The sequence below is a fragment of the Arvicanthis niloticus genome, chromosome 8, assembly GCF_011762505.2.
Source record: "Arvicanthis niloticus isolate mArvNil1 chromosome 8, mArvNil1.pat.X, whole genome shotgun sequence".
NCBI lineage: Eukaryota > Metazoa > Chordata > Mammalia > Rodentia > Muridae > Arvicanthis > Arvicanthis niloticus.
Window position 1 is genome coordinate 71,710,965 of NC_047665.1, and position 18,454 is coordinate 71,729,418.

At 40.9% G+C, this 18,454-nt stretch overlaps 1 protein-coding gene across 2 annotated transcripts in view; it reads right to left on the bottom strand.

Moving 5' to 3' along the window:
- Enkur (enkurin, TRPC channel interacting protein) overlaps positions 1 to 18,454 on the bottom strand; it is a 23,026-nt gene continuing 4,572 nt past the window's right edge. For both annotated transcript variants that reach the window (XM_076939601.1, XM_034511053.2), the window contains exons 2-5: positions 14,169 to 14,314; positions 13,012 to 13,235; positions 8,053 to 8,199; positions 1 to 404 (exon numbers count right to left, since the gene is read on the bottom strand). In XM_076939601.1, coding sequence (XP_076795716.1) covers positions 231 to 404; positions 8,053 to 8,199; positions 13,012 to 13,235; positions 14,169 to 14,277 — 654 coding nt within the window. In that variant the 5' untranslated portion in view covers positions 14,278 to 14,314 and the 3' untranslated portion in view covers positions 1 to 230. The remainder of the gene's footprint in view (positions 405 to 8,052; positions 8,200 to 13,011; positions 13,236 to 14,168; positions 14,315 to 18,454) is intronic.

Here is an 18,454-nt window from a genome sequence, read left to right on the forward strand (position 1 = left end):
TACAGCTTTCGGCTTTAATGGTTTGTTTATAAGTAGATCTCTGACAACGGAGGAGAAATTTTTTTCTAGAACAAACAAATAATTCAACTATTTTTTCAACACTGCCTACATTTTCAGTGAAAGCTTTATTCTCTTCATAGTCCTCTTTGAGAAGAGTGGGTTTAGTTTGATGTCGGTGTGAGTTTTTTCTTTTTTTCTTTTTTTTTTTTTCCTGTGCTTCAATAGTTGGCTCACTTGTTAGCGATGTAGATGATCTTGTGCTTCTCGATGATACTGATGTCGTGTTCCAGCTGCTTCATCTCGTTTTCCAGCTTCTGCTTGCGAATCTTCTTTGGTACGGAATCGATGAACACCGAGAGGGACTGGAACTCTTTGTGTACTTCTTCCCAGTTCTTCTTCAGCCCCTGCAAATGGTAAAGAGACCTTGACATAACAGGTAGACTGCACAAGGAACCAGTAACAAAATTGCCTGTAATTTGACTGAGAATTTGTAATTGACTGAGAAGGTGCAGACGGCTGTTGGAGGAACTTTGGAAATGATATCCTGTCTGTCCTGGACTTGGCTACAGTAACAGAAAACAAGTATAGAAGCAGAGCACTGCCCTCTGTCATCTGCTCCATCCCTGCTGGGAGCACTGACTTGCTTTACCAGCAGTGTGGCTGTAGCTTGATTTTTAGCGTCTGATATGTAAGTGCAGAGCTATGAGCGTTGTGGAGCCAAGCTTATAGCAAATGCTGTAATAAATATCAACAATCTGAAAACTGATAGTCCCAAGTAAAGTTGGTTTTGGAAATATTTTTCATACATTTATTTGAAAAGTTTTGTCTTTCTAAAGCATTTGTGTGTGTATGTGTATGTATATGTACATATGTGCTCATGTATATTTGTGTGTGCGCCTGGGCATGTGTGTGAGCAAGTCAGTGGAAGCTAGAAGACAATCTCGTGTATCATCTTCAGGACTACCACCCTACCTCTTTGCAGCCTGGAACTCAGGAACTTAGGTTAGCTGGCCAGTGGTCCCTCCCACTGCTGCCCCCTCCCCCACTGCCGAGATCTACCTGTTTCTTGCATGCTACTGCTAAGATGACAGCACATGTCTCCATGCCTGGCATTCCCATACAGGTTCTGGAGATCAAGCTCAGCTCCCGATGCTCATAATGTAGACACTTTATATAACAAACCACCCCACCCCTACCTTCACCTCCTCCCTTGTTCAGAATTTTCTGTTTTTAATCCTTATTCTTGAACATGGAGGTCACATCAGAAGCCTGAATTTTGACTGGCATATTCATATTTTATTTGGTAAAATGTTATTGTAAGAAAAATAGCAAAATTCAGTTTTACAATGACCTTTTTGTGTATCTTTTTCAGTATATTACAAAGACTAAAATTATCTTCTATAGAGTCAAGAGGTCCATACTTCCTGTTAATGTATTCTAGACATGGTTGGAATGTCATTAAATGCAGAACACATGCTAATTTAATAACGTAGTTAATGTTTTATGGTCTCTGAAATCAACAAATTCAAAATTAAGGATCTCTTAGGAGCTATAAATGCCATTTCCATCTTTGCCTAGTTACATTTCTCATTACAGTGCACCAGGGGGCTCCACTGACAATGTGGCCTTAATCTACTAATTGGATTCATTTAGTGAAGTTTTACAAAGTAGCACTTTTCATTCATTGTGAGATCATAGATCATTTTATTTACACACTTGTCTGTAACTAACTCCACTCCTGGGCATGATGGTGGAGACAAGAAGATACAACAGGAGCTTTCAGATCAACCAGCCTGGCTGAGTTGAAAACTCCAGGTTCAGTGGGAGACCCTTTCTCAAAAAATACAGTAGACAGTGGCAGAAGAAGTCCCCCCACATTGATCCGTGACCTCTACGTATGAGTGCACATGCACTCACATGCTTGCACGTGTGCACACTTCCAGACACAAAGAAAAAGTAAGCTGCATTTTAAGAGAGAAAGAATGGGCTTTGGAAGTCCACAAAGGAAGCAAAGGAACGCCCCAAAAGAGCAGATGCCACGTGAACAAGGAGAAAGCCAAGCTGGGTCATGCAGGCTGAGAAGAAACAGATGCCACTTCTAAAGGTTGACCCACACAGGCAACAGGCGATCTCACTATCCATCAGGACAAGCCCAAGGCAGCATCACAAGCTGCCACTCCAGCTGTGGGTTTTGGTGAGACAGTGAGAAATCCCACAGTGTCATTCTGGGTGACTCAGGGCAACTAACAGGCAGTATCTTGAGCAAGATCCTATGAAAAACTAAGCTTCCTTGAAGCGTGAGAACAGGCCTAGGAGCTTCAGTTTGGCCTGCCACAGCGTCAGGGTGTGGGAAGTCTCTGGAGGCAGAAGTGAAGAGCAGCAGGCTGGATGCTGACAAGCCCAGGCTGTAGGCAACAGGAAGCTGGGGAGGGAAGTGCATGGGGGAGGATAATCTGACCCTGGAGGCCAGAAACAGATCTCATTGACAAAGAATAGCCCTGCAGTCAGATAGCTCTTAGTCTGATCAACCTCTGGACCACGATTACTGACCTGCACTGCCATATAGCCCCAGAAACCTGATGTTCCAGGCCTGGTCTGTTACCTAAAAGCGGTTTCCCTCCAACATGGCATATTAAAAAGTTCTGGCAAGTATAGAGACAGTTTCTGCCTGACTAGATCTCAGTGCTGTGGTTGCTTCTCACACCCCCAAGACATTTGGGAGACATCTCCAGCTAGAACAGTAGCCATCACAGGGATGTAGTACAGGTTGTATCTGAAGGATAAGACAATTATCCATCCCACAGGCTGAAAAGCTACATGTGGCCATCAGAGATTCCTGAGACAAAGAGTAAAGCCACCAAAGTGCAGACAGACCTGGTAAACATCTAGTTTTCCAATATCTACTCAGCAGCAGTATAAAGCTGGGAAAGGATGGGAGTCCACTAGTTCAACTGACCCTGCCTCCACCTCTGAACACATATGTGTCAGTTTCAAATCTTCAAGAGCCTTGAATAGCCAAAACAGACTTTATTGAAAGAGCAATGCTGAAGGACTCTCAATACCTCATCTCAGACCATATTACAGAGCCACAGTAACAAAAACAGCATGGTACTGTCTCAAATGCAGATAAGCAGACTGATGGAATAGAATAGAGGACCTAGAAATAAACCCACAGGTACATAACTACCTAATTCTTGACCAAAGTGTCAAAAACACACATTGAAAAGGAGAATCTCTTCAAAATATGGAGCTGAGAAAATGGAATTTCCGAGTGTAGAAGAATGAAATTACTCAAATCAGTTCAAAATGTATAGAAGGGATCTAAGGTAAGACCCGAAGCTTTGAAACAACTGGGGAGATGCGTGGGAAATACTTGAGAACATCAGCACAGGCGACAGAACTGCAACAGCACTGGAAACCAGCCCGAAGATTGACAGACCTATGGGATTGCATGAAAGTAAAGGGTTTCTTGGGGTCTGCAGAGAGGGCTCAGAAGTTAAGAGCACTGGCTGCTCTTCTAAAATGCCACAGTGTGGCTCCCATCTTCCACACAGCAGCTCATAACTATCCGTAACTCAGTTGTAGGGGATCCAACACCCTCTCTCTAGCCTCCACAGGCACTAGGCATGTAGGTGCTGTGCACTCATACATACATGCAGGCAAAACACGGATACATGTAAAATAAAATGAAAATGTAAACTAGGCTTCTTCAGAGCAAAGGAAATAATCGGCACAGTGAAGACATAGCTTTCAGAATAGGGAACAAAGACAAGCACAAATCATTCAGCCTGCTTCATTGTCTAAGAAACAGAACAAATAGGTCTCCAAAGAAGAAATCCAGAAGCTGTCCATTAGATAGCTGAGAAAATGTTCAGTATCCTCGGCCATCAATGAAATTCAAATTAAAACCTCTTGAGGTCTCCCATCTCATCCCTGGCAGAATGGCTGCTTTGAGAAACATGAATGCCAGCAAATACTGGTGAGGCTGTGGGGGGAAGAAATCTGTATAGGCTGCTGGTAGGAAGCTAAGAGGCTTCACATTACCCTGATACAGAGAACATAGACATAAAAGTATGCATATTTGTATGTTCATGTATGTTACATGTGTGTGTGTGTGTGCACTCACGTGTCTAAATCATAGAAGCAGGGAGGAGTCTTGAGGGAGGAGGGGACAGAGGAGGAACAGATCTTAAGCAGGGCAGTAAAAGGAGAGGGTAATGGATCAATGTGACAAGAGAACAGAAAGGAGGCCCATTTGTGCAGAAAAAGACCAGCAGAGAAGGTCAGGGAGTATGGGAGAGGCCACTGGGGAGGAGAACAAACTTGAACAGAGTTCAAAGCCGCATAGCATGAAGTGCATCTCGATTCCCATCACTCTGTGTGCCAACTTCAAACACTGGTAACAAACAGGGGAGGAAATGCAAAGGAGAAGAGATCAGTAAGAGGGAGAAGAAACATGCGAAGGCCATGAGGGGCATATATGATCAAAGCCCATTAGGTGCATTTATGAAAAATGTTGCAATGATTCCCAGAATGATTCCCAGTAATTATTTGTATCAGTATTTTGCTAAGCAAAAAAAAAAAAAAAAAAAAAAAAAAAAAAAAAAAAAAAAAAAAGAATTGGAACTATCTTATCTTATATAATGATGATGTCACAGTAAATAGAAACCTGTGGGGAGCAAAAGTTTCAGTGATTTACTTCTGTATTTAGGTAAAGCAACGAGCAGATGGGATATGCTAAGTAAGACACACTGGTTAGGGACATGGGACAGGTGACTTGGTCTCTTTCTGAGTCAGATTGAAGCAAAGATCTGGGATGACAAAAGGTAGAAGCTGTAATCACTGGACTTTAACTCTCTCAAGAGGGAGTCTGGTCACGGAAGCTTTTAATAGCACACGGCATGTGTCCTGAAGAGAAGTCCTCAAAGACACTCTGCCTCCCCCTGGTACCTCATTGTGGAACCTGAACATGTTTCCACAGTGTGCCACACAGGCATCTACCGCAGAGAGAAGATGCATACATTTATATACTTTCAAATATCAAAGGGGTTTCAAGCGAGTTGGGGAATATTTTCATATTATTTGTGGTCCCAGAAGCACATCTTTCCCCCTGTGGATTTCTTTTTGAAGGGTAGTTTGCTTTTAACTCCTAGAATGTACAACACTGTCTGGATCAAAGTCAACAGCTAAGGATGGAAACTCAATATAATTTTGTATCATGTTGACGCAGCCCCCTTTGCTGCTTTTAAACCTTTTGTTGTTGTTTACTTTATCTTACAAAACGATCTTTTATCCATTGGAGCAATAGAAATGTATCCTTTTAATTTTTTCATTTTTTTCTCCTGTTTTTGTACTCAAATAATATTGTTAGTGATGTAAAATTTCAAATAGTGAGCCATAAAAATTGCCTTCCATTTCCTGTTCTTGGGTCCTTGGCTCCCAAACACTCTCTACCTCCCTGCCCTGCCTTATGACACAGCTAGAGTGAACTTCCTGCTTTTTGTCCTTCTGTCCTCTGAAGGAGCTGTGGAGAGAGGGGGGAGAGATTGAGCCTACCCCCTTGCCATCTATACTCTTGGATACACTTCCGGGTGTCCTGTACCGTGAGGTCTTTCCAGCTCATTATGTACTGAGAACACTGACGGTCCTTTGTTCCCATCTCGCAGTCCTTATGTCTATACATGGTGCTGCACTTCCCTGTCCCTGGTCTTGGAGGTCTCAGGGCCTTGCTGGTTCCCTTCAATAGACTTCCCTTCTGTCTATCGTTTCTTTCAAAACTCCCTTCAGAACCCCAGCTGAGTCTGTCTTCTGTTTCCCCACTGCAACCCAGACTCACACAACTTCCCTTTTACCCATCTAGTCTTTGGTGGGAAAAACACCAGCCCAGGGTTTGTTAGATGTGGCTTTAGTCCCGACACAGACTTGATGATATGTGGCCAAAGGCAAGTGTTCCAGTTCACTAGAGTAAGGGCTGTGTTTATTTTCTGTGTTAGATTCTTGACCATAAACACATAGGTATCCACCAATTGAGGAAGGAATAAACACACAGATGAACTGCTTATGATATTTGCATTTAATCTCCTCATCTGTAGAAATGAGGTGTTTGGAATCATTAGCTCAGATGGTCCCGTCTAGGTGCAATGGGGCTGCTACTCGTTTAAAGAAGGAGCTCAGGGCGTATGTACAACACCTGTACCATGGACCTCTGCAGTTTTGAATTGCACGGGAAGCAAGGCTTGTCAGTAGGGTCACAATTAGCTTTATAACCGAGTATGCACTGGCTATGCACTAGCTGGGGAGTGAGGCATTCCATGAAGAATTTACTATGTTGCTACTGAAGCATCAAAGGGAGGTCCTGGGGTGACCAGAAGAGGAAAGCAAAGAATGTTTCTCCACTACGGCCAAAGGCACAGGAGGGAGGAGCCTTTGCACTCTGAGGAAGGCCTTCCTGTTCCCATTTTCCAGCCTCATGCAGTCCTGCGGACATGATGATCTGGCTTTTGCAGAGGCATGTGCTTCCCGAAGCCAAGTAATAATTGAAAAATAATGGGCTATGAGCCCTGACCTCCTGAAATGACCTGCAATTCCCCACTTCTTGCCTGCCATACCTACCCTCATCCCCTGTATATTTTCAACATTCCATCATGTTGCTTCCTCAACAGAGAAGCCCCTGCTCTACAGTTCCCCCTGGCGTCTGGGTGCTTCTCACTCTGCAGCTCCTCTTAAAAGTGATGTCATTTGGTGCTGACAACTACCTTAGATTGTTCTTAAGCTTCACACACACACACACACACACACACACACACACACACACACACACACTCCTGTCTATCTGGTGCATTATACAGATCACGTCTTACCAATCCAATTACAGCACTCTCTGTAGCAAAACTTGTATCTTATACCACTTGTGGTATCTTCATGGCTCAGGCTAAAACTGTGTAGAGAGTGGACATTTAATAAATCTTTATTGGTGCTTATGGTGACATCCATTAAATGTTAGGAATCATAATGGCATGTGGCCCATTTTCAACACTTATTAATAAGAGAAAGTTTTGGTTTTTATGGTGTGTGTGTGTGTGTGTGTGTGTGTGTGTGTATGTATGTATTTATGATGTATTTATGATTCCTGTGGGGTGGTCAGAGGACAACCTCAGCTATTGGTCCTTGCCTAACTTGTTTGAGATAGTCTCCTTGTATGCCAGACTAACTGGCCCATGAGCTTCCAGGGACTCTCCTGTCAATCCATGCCTTCCATGTTGGCACAGGGACCCCAGGATTACAAACACACACTGTCACATTCCACAGTTTATGTACCCACATTCGTCAGACAAGCTCTTTACTACTGAGCTATATCCCCCCCAAAATCCTCTTGTTTTATGAAGTCATTGGATATTGTCTTATAGAAAGCTTTCAAAATAATGGAAAAAAGAATCATTATGTCACTTCTTTAAGGGTCAGCGTGGTGGCAGAAGAGGACAAGCAGGTGCTTAGTAACTGTTCTGTGCAAATGACAGTGTCACAGCCTGCTCGTCTCTTGATGCCTCCCACTTCAGATAGACCTCTTCCATTCAACTACAGCGACAATATGTCATGTGGCTCATTTATTCAAAATAGAGGACACATATGTGAAACCTAATACCCATTCACTTAATAATTTGTGTAGTTGAATTACTGGAATGAAAAAAAAGTAGCTTGGGCACAGCTTCAATTATTCTAGAGCTCCATCTAGTGAAAAATAGCTCCTTTGTGAGTGCTTTAAAAAGTAAATTTAGTGAATGAAAGTGTTTTCTCACTCTTTTAATAAAATACCAGTTTGTTGTAGGAGAACACGGGCTTCCCTACAACCTAAACTCACCAAATTAGAAACAAAATATTTTCTGCATCTCTGTATTATGGGTTGCTTTTGTTTTTTCCTTTCTTTTTTGAAAGAGTAAGCTTTACTCTGAGCATTTTTGCTAGAGCCCAAAGAGACGGTTTTGAGGCAGTGGAAGCCCTGGCTTCAGTAGCGAGCAGGGCTGGAGGGGAGGCTGGAGAGTTAGAAAGCCTCACCTGCAGAACCGCCTCCCTTTCTTCGTCCGAGAGTCTCTTCATGGCAGCTTTCTTAAGGTTCTCCTGGATGTAACTGTCATACTCTTCCTGTGCCCTCCTCACATCCTCGTTTCGCTTGCATATGTACTCGGGTGTGACACCATAATCCTGTGAGGATTTCCAGAGAAAAAACAATCAGTTTCCTGAGCAGTCTTCTATGTGTGAACATAGCAACCGAGGACTAGAGAACAAGCATGCTTGTTGTTTTAAATATTGAAGAAAAAAGAATGACCCAGGGCTGGAGAGATGGCTCAATGGTTAAGAGCACTGACTGCTCTTCCAGAGGTACTCAGTTCAATTCCCAGCAACCACATGGTGGCTCACAACCATCTGTAATGATTCTGGTGTATCTGAAGACAGCTGTAGTGTACTCATATACATTAAATAAACAAAATCTTAAAAAAAAAAGAATGACCCAGCAAACAAAAACTAGGCAAATTGGCAAAATTCAGCGATTACACACACACACACACACACACACACACACACACACACACACACACCGCTTCCAAAAGTTAGAGGTACTTCATTCTGCTCTCTTAAAATAAGATGCTAGATCAGAAAGTTGGCTTAGTGTGTAAAGAAAGGTACTTGCCACCAAGTCTAATAATCTGAATTCAATCCCCTGAACTCACATGATGGAAGCAGAGAAGTGACATCTATAAGTTGTCCTCTGACCTTCACATCCGTGTATATTACACACTTACACACACACACACACACACACACACACACACACACACGCACACGAGAGATCTTGTAGCAATTTGTCTTCTCTCTTCTATTACCAGTGTCTATTCTTAAGCTCTAGACATTTTTTTTTAAAGACAGAGTAGCCCAGGTTGGCCTTGAACTTTCTATGAAGACCAGATTGGTCACAAATTTATAGAGATCCGCTTGCCTTGGGAGAGTGCTGAGACTAACATCACCACACCCAGAAACTTTTACTTTTAGGAGTTGGCTTTTCTGAGGCTATGGAGAAGCTCCATGCTTAAGAAACCATTGCTGTCTTTGCAGAAGACCCGAGTTAAGGTCCCAGAACCCACTCAAGTGGCTCAGAACCACCAGAATCTCCAGTTCCAAGGGATCTGATGTCTTCTTCTTGTAGGTACCTGCACTGGCATGCACATGGACACAAGTGCACATACACAGCTAAAAAAAGTCTTAAAAAAAGACTTGGTTTGGTTTTTCTTTCCTGTATTTTATGTAATTCAGCTTTTATTTGAAATCTCCTGAGTATCTACAAGGCTTCTCTTCTCTTCTCTTCTCTTCTCTTCTCTTCTCTTCTTCTCTCTTTCTCTCTTTCTCTCTTTCTCTCTCTCTCTCTCATTTTTCTTTGAAATATGGTTAAATAAAAAAGACAAACCCTCATAAGCCATAAAAGCAAGCCCTTCATGGGCATCAGGCACAAGAACTTCAAGGGAAGCTTGACTCTGACCTCTAAGGTTGATTTGGAAGGGCAAGCTGCCTGTTCAGGCTCCTGGGATGTTCACAGAGACTGATGGTGAGGATACTGGCTATACTTCTTTCAGATTAGTGAATGTAGTGTCACTGTCTAGAGGAACACAATGTCTCTGTGTTCAGTTTTCAACACAGTATTAGAGACTATAACGAGTACTAAGAATAATAGGCAACAGAAAAGTAAGGTTTCTTTCCTCATAGGGTTCTTATTCTTGGGCAGAGAGATCTGTTAAGTCAACCTCAAAAGAAGAAAACATTAAGCATTGTATCTTGGACTGGTGAGATGGCTCAGAAGTTAAAGAACACTGGCTGCATCTTCAGAGGACCTGAGTTCAGTTCCCAGCCCTGTCATTGAGGCTTACAACCATCTGTAACTTCAGTTTCAGGGGATCTAGCAACCTTTTCTGGCCTTCACAGGTACTACTCACATACTTGGTGGACAGAGATACATGCAGACAAAATACTCATTAAAATACTCAGGCAAAATACACATAAAAATAAATAAAGCTAAAAAAACTAATCTATATCTGTATTGAATGCCTACAGACTCCCCTCCCCTCATTATTCTTCCCTAAGTAGCATGGTATACCAATGTTGTACACAGTATTTGCCATATACTGGTTATGTTAAGAAATCTAGAGATAAAATAAAGCCCATAACAGGTTATGCATGTTACACACATCCACTAAGCCATTCCTATGAAGGCCACAAGCATTTGTGGATATTGGTACCCACAAGGCAACCTTGTAATACCAAGGAAGAAAAGTATACTATACCGTGCGCACGTGCTCTGATGTAATCAAGGGCTAAGAAGGGCAATGAAAGGGAAGCAGCTGAAGATAAAGAACCCAGGGAAGTTATCTCCAAGGTAGCAGCCATGAGGGGTCTGGTAGTCATGGAAACAATTCACTGCCTGTGAGCTGTGGCACATGCACACTGCCCTGCCCCATAATAAAATATGTTTTCTAAAAGGTTAGATTATGTTTGGCATGTTATGTTTAGGAATGGGACCAGTGTAATACATTTTAAGAAAAAAAAAATCTGGCAAATGAACAAAAGCCTTAGCGATCTTACAGGTTCCTACAAGCTAAGTGGCTGGAGGCTGATGAATCTTGTCACTAATTGTTCTATTATAATGTTTATCCATTCTGGCTCTTTTATTAGGTGCCAGACATTGTCAGGTACTTAGTCCACTTAATGTCATTTAATGCTCACTATACCCCTGTGGTCGATTCCATGGCATGCCACAGATCCCAAAATTAGCAGGCAGCGAGTTAGAGTTTGAAATGCTAGCTCCCTGTTACTGAGATACACCCCATATGCTTGTTCATCTTTCAGTTTGTCTCCACAATCTTAAAGCATAAATGACATATAATTCATTTAGAACTAATGAGAGAGAGGAGTTGTCCATTTGGTTTTCTCCACATTGTATTCCCTTTACCATCTGACAATGGTTGTGGTTGTTGTTGACTTGACATAAGCTAGGGTTATCTGGGGGGATAGAAGCTCAATTGAGAAAATGTCTTCATCAAATTGGCTTCTAAAACAAGTCTATTTGGGCTTTTCTTGATTAATGGTTGATATGGGAGGGCCCAGCTCACTCTGGGTGGTGTCATCCCTGGGCCAGTGGTCCTGGGTTTTATTTAAGAAAGCTACTGAGCAAACCACGGGGAGCAAGCTAGTCAGCAGCACCCCTTCATGGCCTCTGCACCAGCTCCTGTCTCCCCATTCCTGCGTGGAGTTTCTGCTCTGAGTTCCTTCTGTGATGGACTATAAGCTGTAAGACTAAATAAACCCTTTCCAACTATGATGGTTTTGGTCATGCAGTCTACCACATAAAATAGCAATAAAAACCAAACAGAGATGCTGTGACCTCCATTACTTATCATGGATTTTTTTTTTTTTAGAGTTAACTCTGAATAATGAACAGTTGAACAAATAAGTTTGTGAAAAGAGACAGCAAAAGAAAGAACAGTAAGTGTGTGCCTTTGTGACTTGATAAACACACGCAGGTAGTAGGTGGGTCTGCAAGTGTCATGTTTCTATGATGGATACTTCAACATTTTTTTTGTTCAAATAAAAAAGCATATTGACATGGGGAGCATAAACAGAGACTGTCCAGAGGAGAGGCTGCGAGCATGGGCAGCCCTTGCTGTCGTAACAGATCAACAGTGGGTTGGGAGTGACTTGAAGGAGCCAGGAGGCCACTTTTTTCAGTGATGGGACAAGATACATAGAAGAAATATCCAGAGAAGCCTTAGTAATGTTCTTAGCATGGAGCCAATGACCGATGACAGCTGAGGTTTTCTGGAGATCATCATAGCTTGCTGGATGAGAGGAATTTCCCAGAGAATGAATGCTGTGCTCTGAATGTGGCCTGTCTTCATCTCCACACTCAGGGTGGTATGCAGTGCATCACAGGACTACCTAGACTCATTCCTCACTGTTGGAGTCCACCCTCCCCTCTCCTCCCCTCCTGTCCCCATCCCTTCCCCATCTCCTCCCTCTCCTCCCCTTCTCTCTCATCTGTTTTTCCTTCTCCTTTTCTTTCCCCTTTTCCAGTTTTCCTCTCACCCTCTGCCCCTTCATTCCTTGAGCTCTCTCTTTTCCTCCTCCCTCCTTCCCTCCCTCCCTCCCTCCCTCCCTCCTTCCCTCCCTTCCCTCCCTCCCTCCCTTCCTTCCTTTCTCTTATTCCTTTTCTATTTTTGACCACAACTAATTATTATTTGTTATTAATATTTAGGACTTTGCAGCTGATTTTAGTATGTGTTCACATGTACTTTAATGCTCTATAAAGTATATAAAATAGAGTATGATTTGTGTATTTTTCTTTGTAAGTTTTTATATTTAAAAACCGTCTTTTTACTAATTGCAAACTGCTAATTTACTAGTTTCATGAATTTACTTTTTATATAATGTCTAGCAAATAAAATTCTGTCCCTCCCCGATGAACACCTTGCCAGGTAGAAATCAAGAACCCAAGCCATTAATCCCTTTACAGTGCTTTTCCCAAACTCAGATCACATAAATTGGCTTTCACTAAAATAGTAACACGGGTTATTTCAGAGAGATTGACAGGACGGGTGGCTCTGAAACTTCATGTGTTCGATTCTCATCCTACCCCTATGTTGATGCAGGTGAATGACTACATCTCAGGACCTCCTGAAAGGTGCGTCCCTCCAGATTTACAGTAGTGACTGCCTTTAGTGATGTTTTTACCACACTGATAGTTAACTTTTTTTTTTTAGAGACTGCTGTAGCTATTAAGTACATTAGTAACTAAAATTGAAGAAGATGGCATTCATGCTTTAAATGTGAGCCTCACACAGACCACAAAGCAATGGGAATGAGCGGACTTTGTCGAGGGAGCACACTGCTTATCTATCTCATAGAGACGGCTAGGAGCTCTCTTGGAGGACTTTGGAATCTCATGTCTCTTACTTACAAATAAAGGGCTACCTTTTTGTTGATGTACTTGGGAAATAGTCCTGAAGTTTCAAGATCATGCTTATCTCCAGTTCTTTTGTCAACATAAATTGGCTTGGGCTTTTTGGCCACGCCCATGATGACGTCAGCTGCATTTGTGTTTATGAAGTTTTTTCCACTCTGTATTCCCATGACTGGATGATCGGTCCTCAAGGGCACTGCAGGCTTCTTGGGAGAGCACCTATTAAACTTTTTTTCTGTTAAACATAACATTTCATTGTTAATGTTCAAAAGTAAACGTTATTGCTTACCACTATTCAGGACGTCTAAATATGTACCACTGGTATTGAGGTTTCATTCCAACATATATAAATTCTTAAGGTGAAAAAAATGTATATATCCAAGAATTTATTGGTTTGTCTACATCAAAGATGCATTGCTTTTCATTTGTCAATCGTACTTCTGTAAAAGTACTTAAGCAGAAAGAATGTAATTAATCAAAATACAAAATTAAGCACAATGTAATCGATTTGATGTTGAACAGCAGCATAAAAAGCAAGAGGGTGAAAACAATAGATCACAGTACAGTTTTGATGGCGATTATAAAGGCTACAGCAGCCCGTATTCAGTTTTAACACTTAAAATAAGCTTATACAAAACCAGCATCCTTTCAGTATTAACCAGAATTATTTTTTAAGAGAAAATTATAACAAAGCCCAGGAATAAATTAATAAAGCTTTACATTGGAAGCCCAATGATCTCTGGATATTTTCACAGACACTATTATTATTATTATTATTATTATTATTATTATTATTATTATTATTATTATTACAAAATGAGTGGTAACCTGGACCATCAATCAAACACTATACCTGGGGTGCTAACCCTTTTCATAAATGCTTCGTATTAAAGATACACACCAGGGGATGGATACTGAAGCATGTGCTGTTGGAGATGGGGTCTCTTTGGATAGGTCAAGAAGTAACTACTCAAGATGCTTGCTCCACCAAGAGTCTGTATGGAACCAAGTTATACTTCTTCTTTCTCCTAGTCTCCTAAGCCTGACTTACTATTAGGTAAGTTGCTGTTGCCTGTGTATATTTAATATTCATCGATGGTAACATAATGGTAACTAAATTACCTACCAACAATTCTAATATTTAAAAACAGTAAGTGATTTAACCTACTGGGTGGTAGTGTTTTCTCCTTGGAATGTTTCTTTAGGAAATCCTTTGGGGAAGGTACTTCTACTTTTGCAGGCCCCATGGTTTTCATTGCAGTTTTGATTTTCTTCATGTCATCTTTTATAGTTGTTCTAAACAGTGACGTATACCTGAAATTAAAAATTAAAAATTTTAGCATTTCTATTTCTAGTGCAAAATACTTAATGATTAAAAACAGCCACAAAATTCTGCTTTATGTATGTCTATATTGATAACAAAGAGAGGGCATAAAGAATAACAATCTGAAACAGCATCCATTACACTTACACACACTAGGCTAAAACAGGGACTAGGGCAAGGGTATTCATTTGTATCATCCTCTGGCTGTCCCTAGCATTAATTGGGATGTCTCCTCCCTCGCTGCTGTTCTTAGTGATGTATATGTCTCCTAGCTGCAAGCCACAGACAGTTTTACTGGCAGTTTAATCATATTCTCAATGAATCCAAATTTCATTGTTTTTCTCTAATGGTGATTTCTTGCTTCATCTCAACATTTTCCTCACTGTTCTTTAGTATTTATTCCCCTTCCTTAAGGTGTGATTTGCCTTTTTAAAAAAGTTTTTTGAGGTATAATCACTATAATCACTATAATCACACACACATACACACACACACACACACACACACACACACACACACCAGGGAAAGGTTTTAAACTCTTGGGACCTTCTGAATATTTAGAGCTATAGATTTTCCTCTAAGCACTGCCTTGGCTGCATCCCAAATATTTTGAAAAATCTTTCACCAGGCTTGGGGCACACACTCTTAATCCCAGCAGCAGGCAGATCTGTGAGTTCCAGGCCAGTCTGCTTTACAAAGTGAGTTCCAGGATGGCCAGCACTACATAGAGCAACACTGTTTCTCAGGGTTGTAGTGGGAAAGTATAGCTTTCATTTTTATGCAACCTTAAATACATTTCATATTGCCTTCATTTAGACGTTTGTTTTTCATTTTTAAAGAAGTTTGCTTGTGTTTGCTCAGTTTTCATAGATTCAGAGTTCCCAATTATTTTTAACTGATTTCTAATTTATTTCCATTGCAGTTGGAGAATACACTTTGTGTGACTTCAATCTTTAAAAATAAATACCGATACTTCTGTGTATACTTGAGAGGTTGGCGCCTAGACAGAGCACAGTTGGACTCTTGACTGAAGAATAGTCCTCTTTGTTTCAGAGAAAGGTCATCCTCTTTTCCCCAGCATAACTTTAGGGTGCACATATATGGGGTGGTAAGGAAGGGGGTAGCAGCCTATGCTAGTCGGATCACTGAATCAACCTGGTTTTGTACTTGATACCTTTATTTTTAGAGGGATTTTCTCATAGATTGCATAGAAATTTTAGCACTAATCACTTTTATTTTGTATGTTTGTGTCAATTAATTTTAATGTGCTTTTTAGGCTATATTTGTGAGTTGATAAGATGGTTCAGCAGGTTAAGGAGTTTGACAGGAAGTCTAGGGACCTAGTTTTGATCCCTGGGACCACAGGCAGAGAGACAGAGGGAATGACTCCTGAGGATTAAAAAAGGTATGCACTACCATGCCTAATTTATGTCCTTAGCTTGACAATGCTGTGTTCTCTTTTCTGGTCTTTATTCTCCATGTTTCATTTTGTGTTGTTGCTACTGTGTCTTCAGATTCCTGTTTGTTACTGTGTCTTCAGATTCCCGTTTGTTACAGTGTCTTCAGATTCCCATTTGTTACAGTGTCTTCAGATTCCCATTTGTTACAGTGTCTTCAGATTCCTGTTTGTTACTGTGTCTTCAGATTCCTGTTTGTTACTGTGTCTTCAGATTCCACATTTTTTTTATGAGTGGCTTCCCTGCTGCTGAGCCCACCCAGTGTGCTGTTTTCATTTTGGACATGGTCATCTTCACATCTAGAAGGTAGACTTGTATCTTCTTACCCCTTTCATTTATCTCTGTATCTTAGTCTTGCATCTTTCTACCTCTTTGAATATTTTGATATTTAAAATAGCTGTTTTAAATGCCATTGTCTGGTATTTTATTTGTGCTATTTCTAGCTATTTAGATTGGCCACTTTTCTTTAGGTTATAACTTATATTTTTTTTGGTTCTTTGAGTGCCTGTTCATTTCTGTTGTTTTATTTTGATTTTGAGACATGGTTTCTCTGCTTAGCCCTGTCTGCCTTGGAACTCACTTTGTAGACCAGGCTGGCCTCCAACTCACAGAGATCCCCCTGCCTCTGCTTTTCAAGTATGGGGATTAAAGGCATGCACCATCATACCTGATTTGCCTGTACATTTTTTATTGGGTGTCAAGTATCATGAGTTTTATAGTTCCTGCTTTTTCTTTCTTTCTTTTTTTTTCCTTTACTTTTAACATTTGTTTTAGTATCTCTTTAGTTTGATTCTAGAATGCAGTTATCATAGTCCAAAAATTTGGTCATTTTAAGGCTAGATGTGAAGTCTTCAGCTTTCGAGCTTTGTCTCCAATTCTGCCCTGTCTCTTCAGCAATGTGTTCTGTGTATAAGGAGACTTCGCCCCTCTGGCTGGTGAGCAGACGAACTTTACAGCACTGCTGCTTTCTGAGGTCATTTTCGAGGTGTTACATTTCATCACACATCTGCACTATCAGTCAAGGAGCTCAAGGAGATCTCATGTAGGTTTCTGCCCCGCTCTGGACTGTGCTCTCCTTGCTGGCACACTGTTCTGTGAATGCTAGCTGCTTTGTCTTTTTAGCTCCTAACTGTCTTCTTAATTCTCAGATAATCAACGGCTTTGTTTCCTTTCTCTGGACTTTGGCCAGGATGTTGCCCCTAGAGTGTCTGTGAGGGCAATTGTAAGCCTGCCTCAATCCTTTCTCCTTGCTCAGGAAGGACTGACTGCTCTGTGCTGTTCTCTGCCTGGTGTTTGAAAACCTTTGTTCCATGTGTTTTGTTCCTGGTGTTCTGTTTCTGATGAGAGAATAAATCCCATCTTTGCTTGGAAGTGGATGTTCAATTATCCTTGTTTGTTTGTTTACCAAGAATTGAAAAATTGATTTGTTTTTTTAAAATCTCAATAGCTTTAGAAAATCCTCAGGACCTGATGCTGTTGTTATTAAAATTCTATGTATAATATCTACCCCAATATAGATATATCAAAATGTTTATACTAATATTGTTGGAAGGAAATGCATCAAAGCATAACTATCTTAGGGATGGAATGTGGGGTAATCTGTTTTCTTCCTCATCTGTTCCTAATTTGGGTTTTTAACTTTTGACAATTTCATACTTGTATAAATTCGCTCTGCTCACACGCCCTTCCCACTCAGTCATCCTACCCCTATCTGTTTGCATTATATAGATACACAGACATGGATGCAAAAACAAACTGTTTCTATGCTTTAGGGCCTTCCCTCAACCATGAACTCAGTAGCTGGGAACATTATGGAAATGAATGAGTCATAGACAACTTTCGGAAGTGATCTTCAAGCCAAGCCTGTTCCTTAAAGCTTCTGTGGAAGTTGGCAGAGAAGGTGTGGCATCCTTTGGTGTGAAATAGGATCTGTTTATAGCCTCCTCCTTTTTAATTTGGAAATTTGTGATTCAATACTTTCTGTGTGTATATGAGCCGAAATCATGCTCATTGGTTAGACAAAACTCTGATATTTTAGTCGATAAGTAACAGTTTTTGTTCCAAATCAATTACAAATGAATAATGATCTCAGTTCCCTTCTTTTCATCCTTCCAATTAGTTTTCCTGTATAAACTCAGTGTATGTTTGTCTATACAAATTGCAACTCCAATTGGTGTTGTCTTCTTTCTTTTTTATTCTTTCATCCTCTTAGTGTACTGTCATCAATGCTTAACTTTGTTTACCTCCATATTTATTTCTTTTATTTTTTTAAGATTTATAATTACATCATTTCCCCCTTTCTCCCTCCTAACCATCCCATAGACCCCTCTTGCCCTTTCGCAAATTCATGACCTCTTTTACTTGTTACATAGATATGTGTACATGTACATGTGCAGTTTTATTTCTTAAACATAATATACTGTGATACTTTTCCATGTCAGTATATAGAAAAATTCTTTCAAATAGCTATATTCCATTGAATCTTTGAAATTGTGCAGCCTCTTTATAAAGATGTGGTAGCCCGGGCAGTGGTGGCGCACGCCTTTAATCCCAGCACTTGGGAGGCAGAGGCAGGCAGATTTCTGAGTTCGAGGCCAGCCTGGTCTACAGAGTGAGTTCCAGGATAGCCAGGACTACACAGAAAAACCCTGTCTCAAAAAAACCAAAAACCAA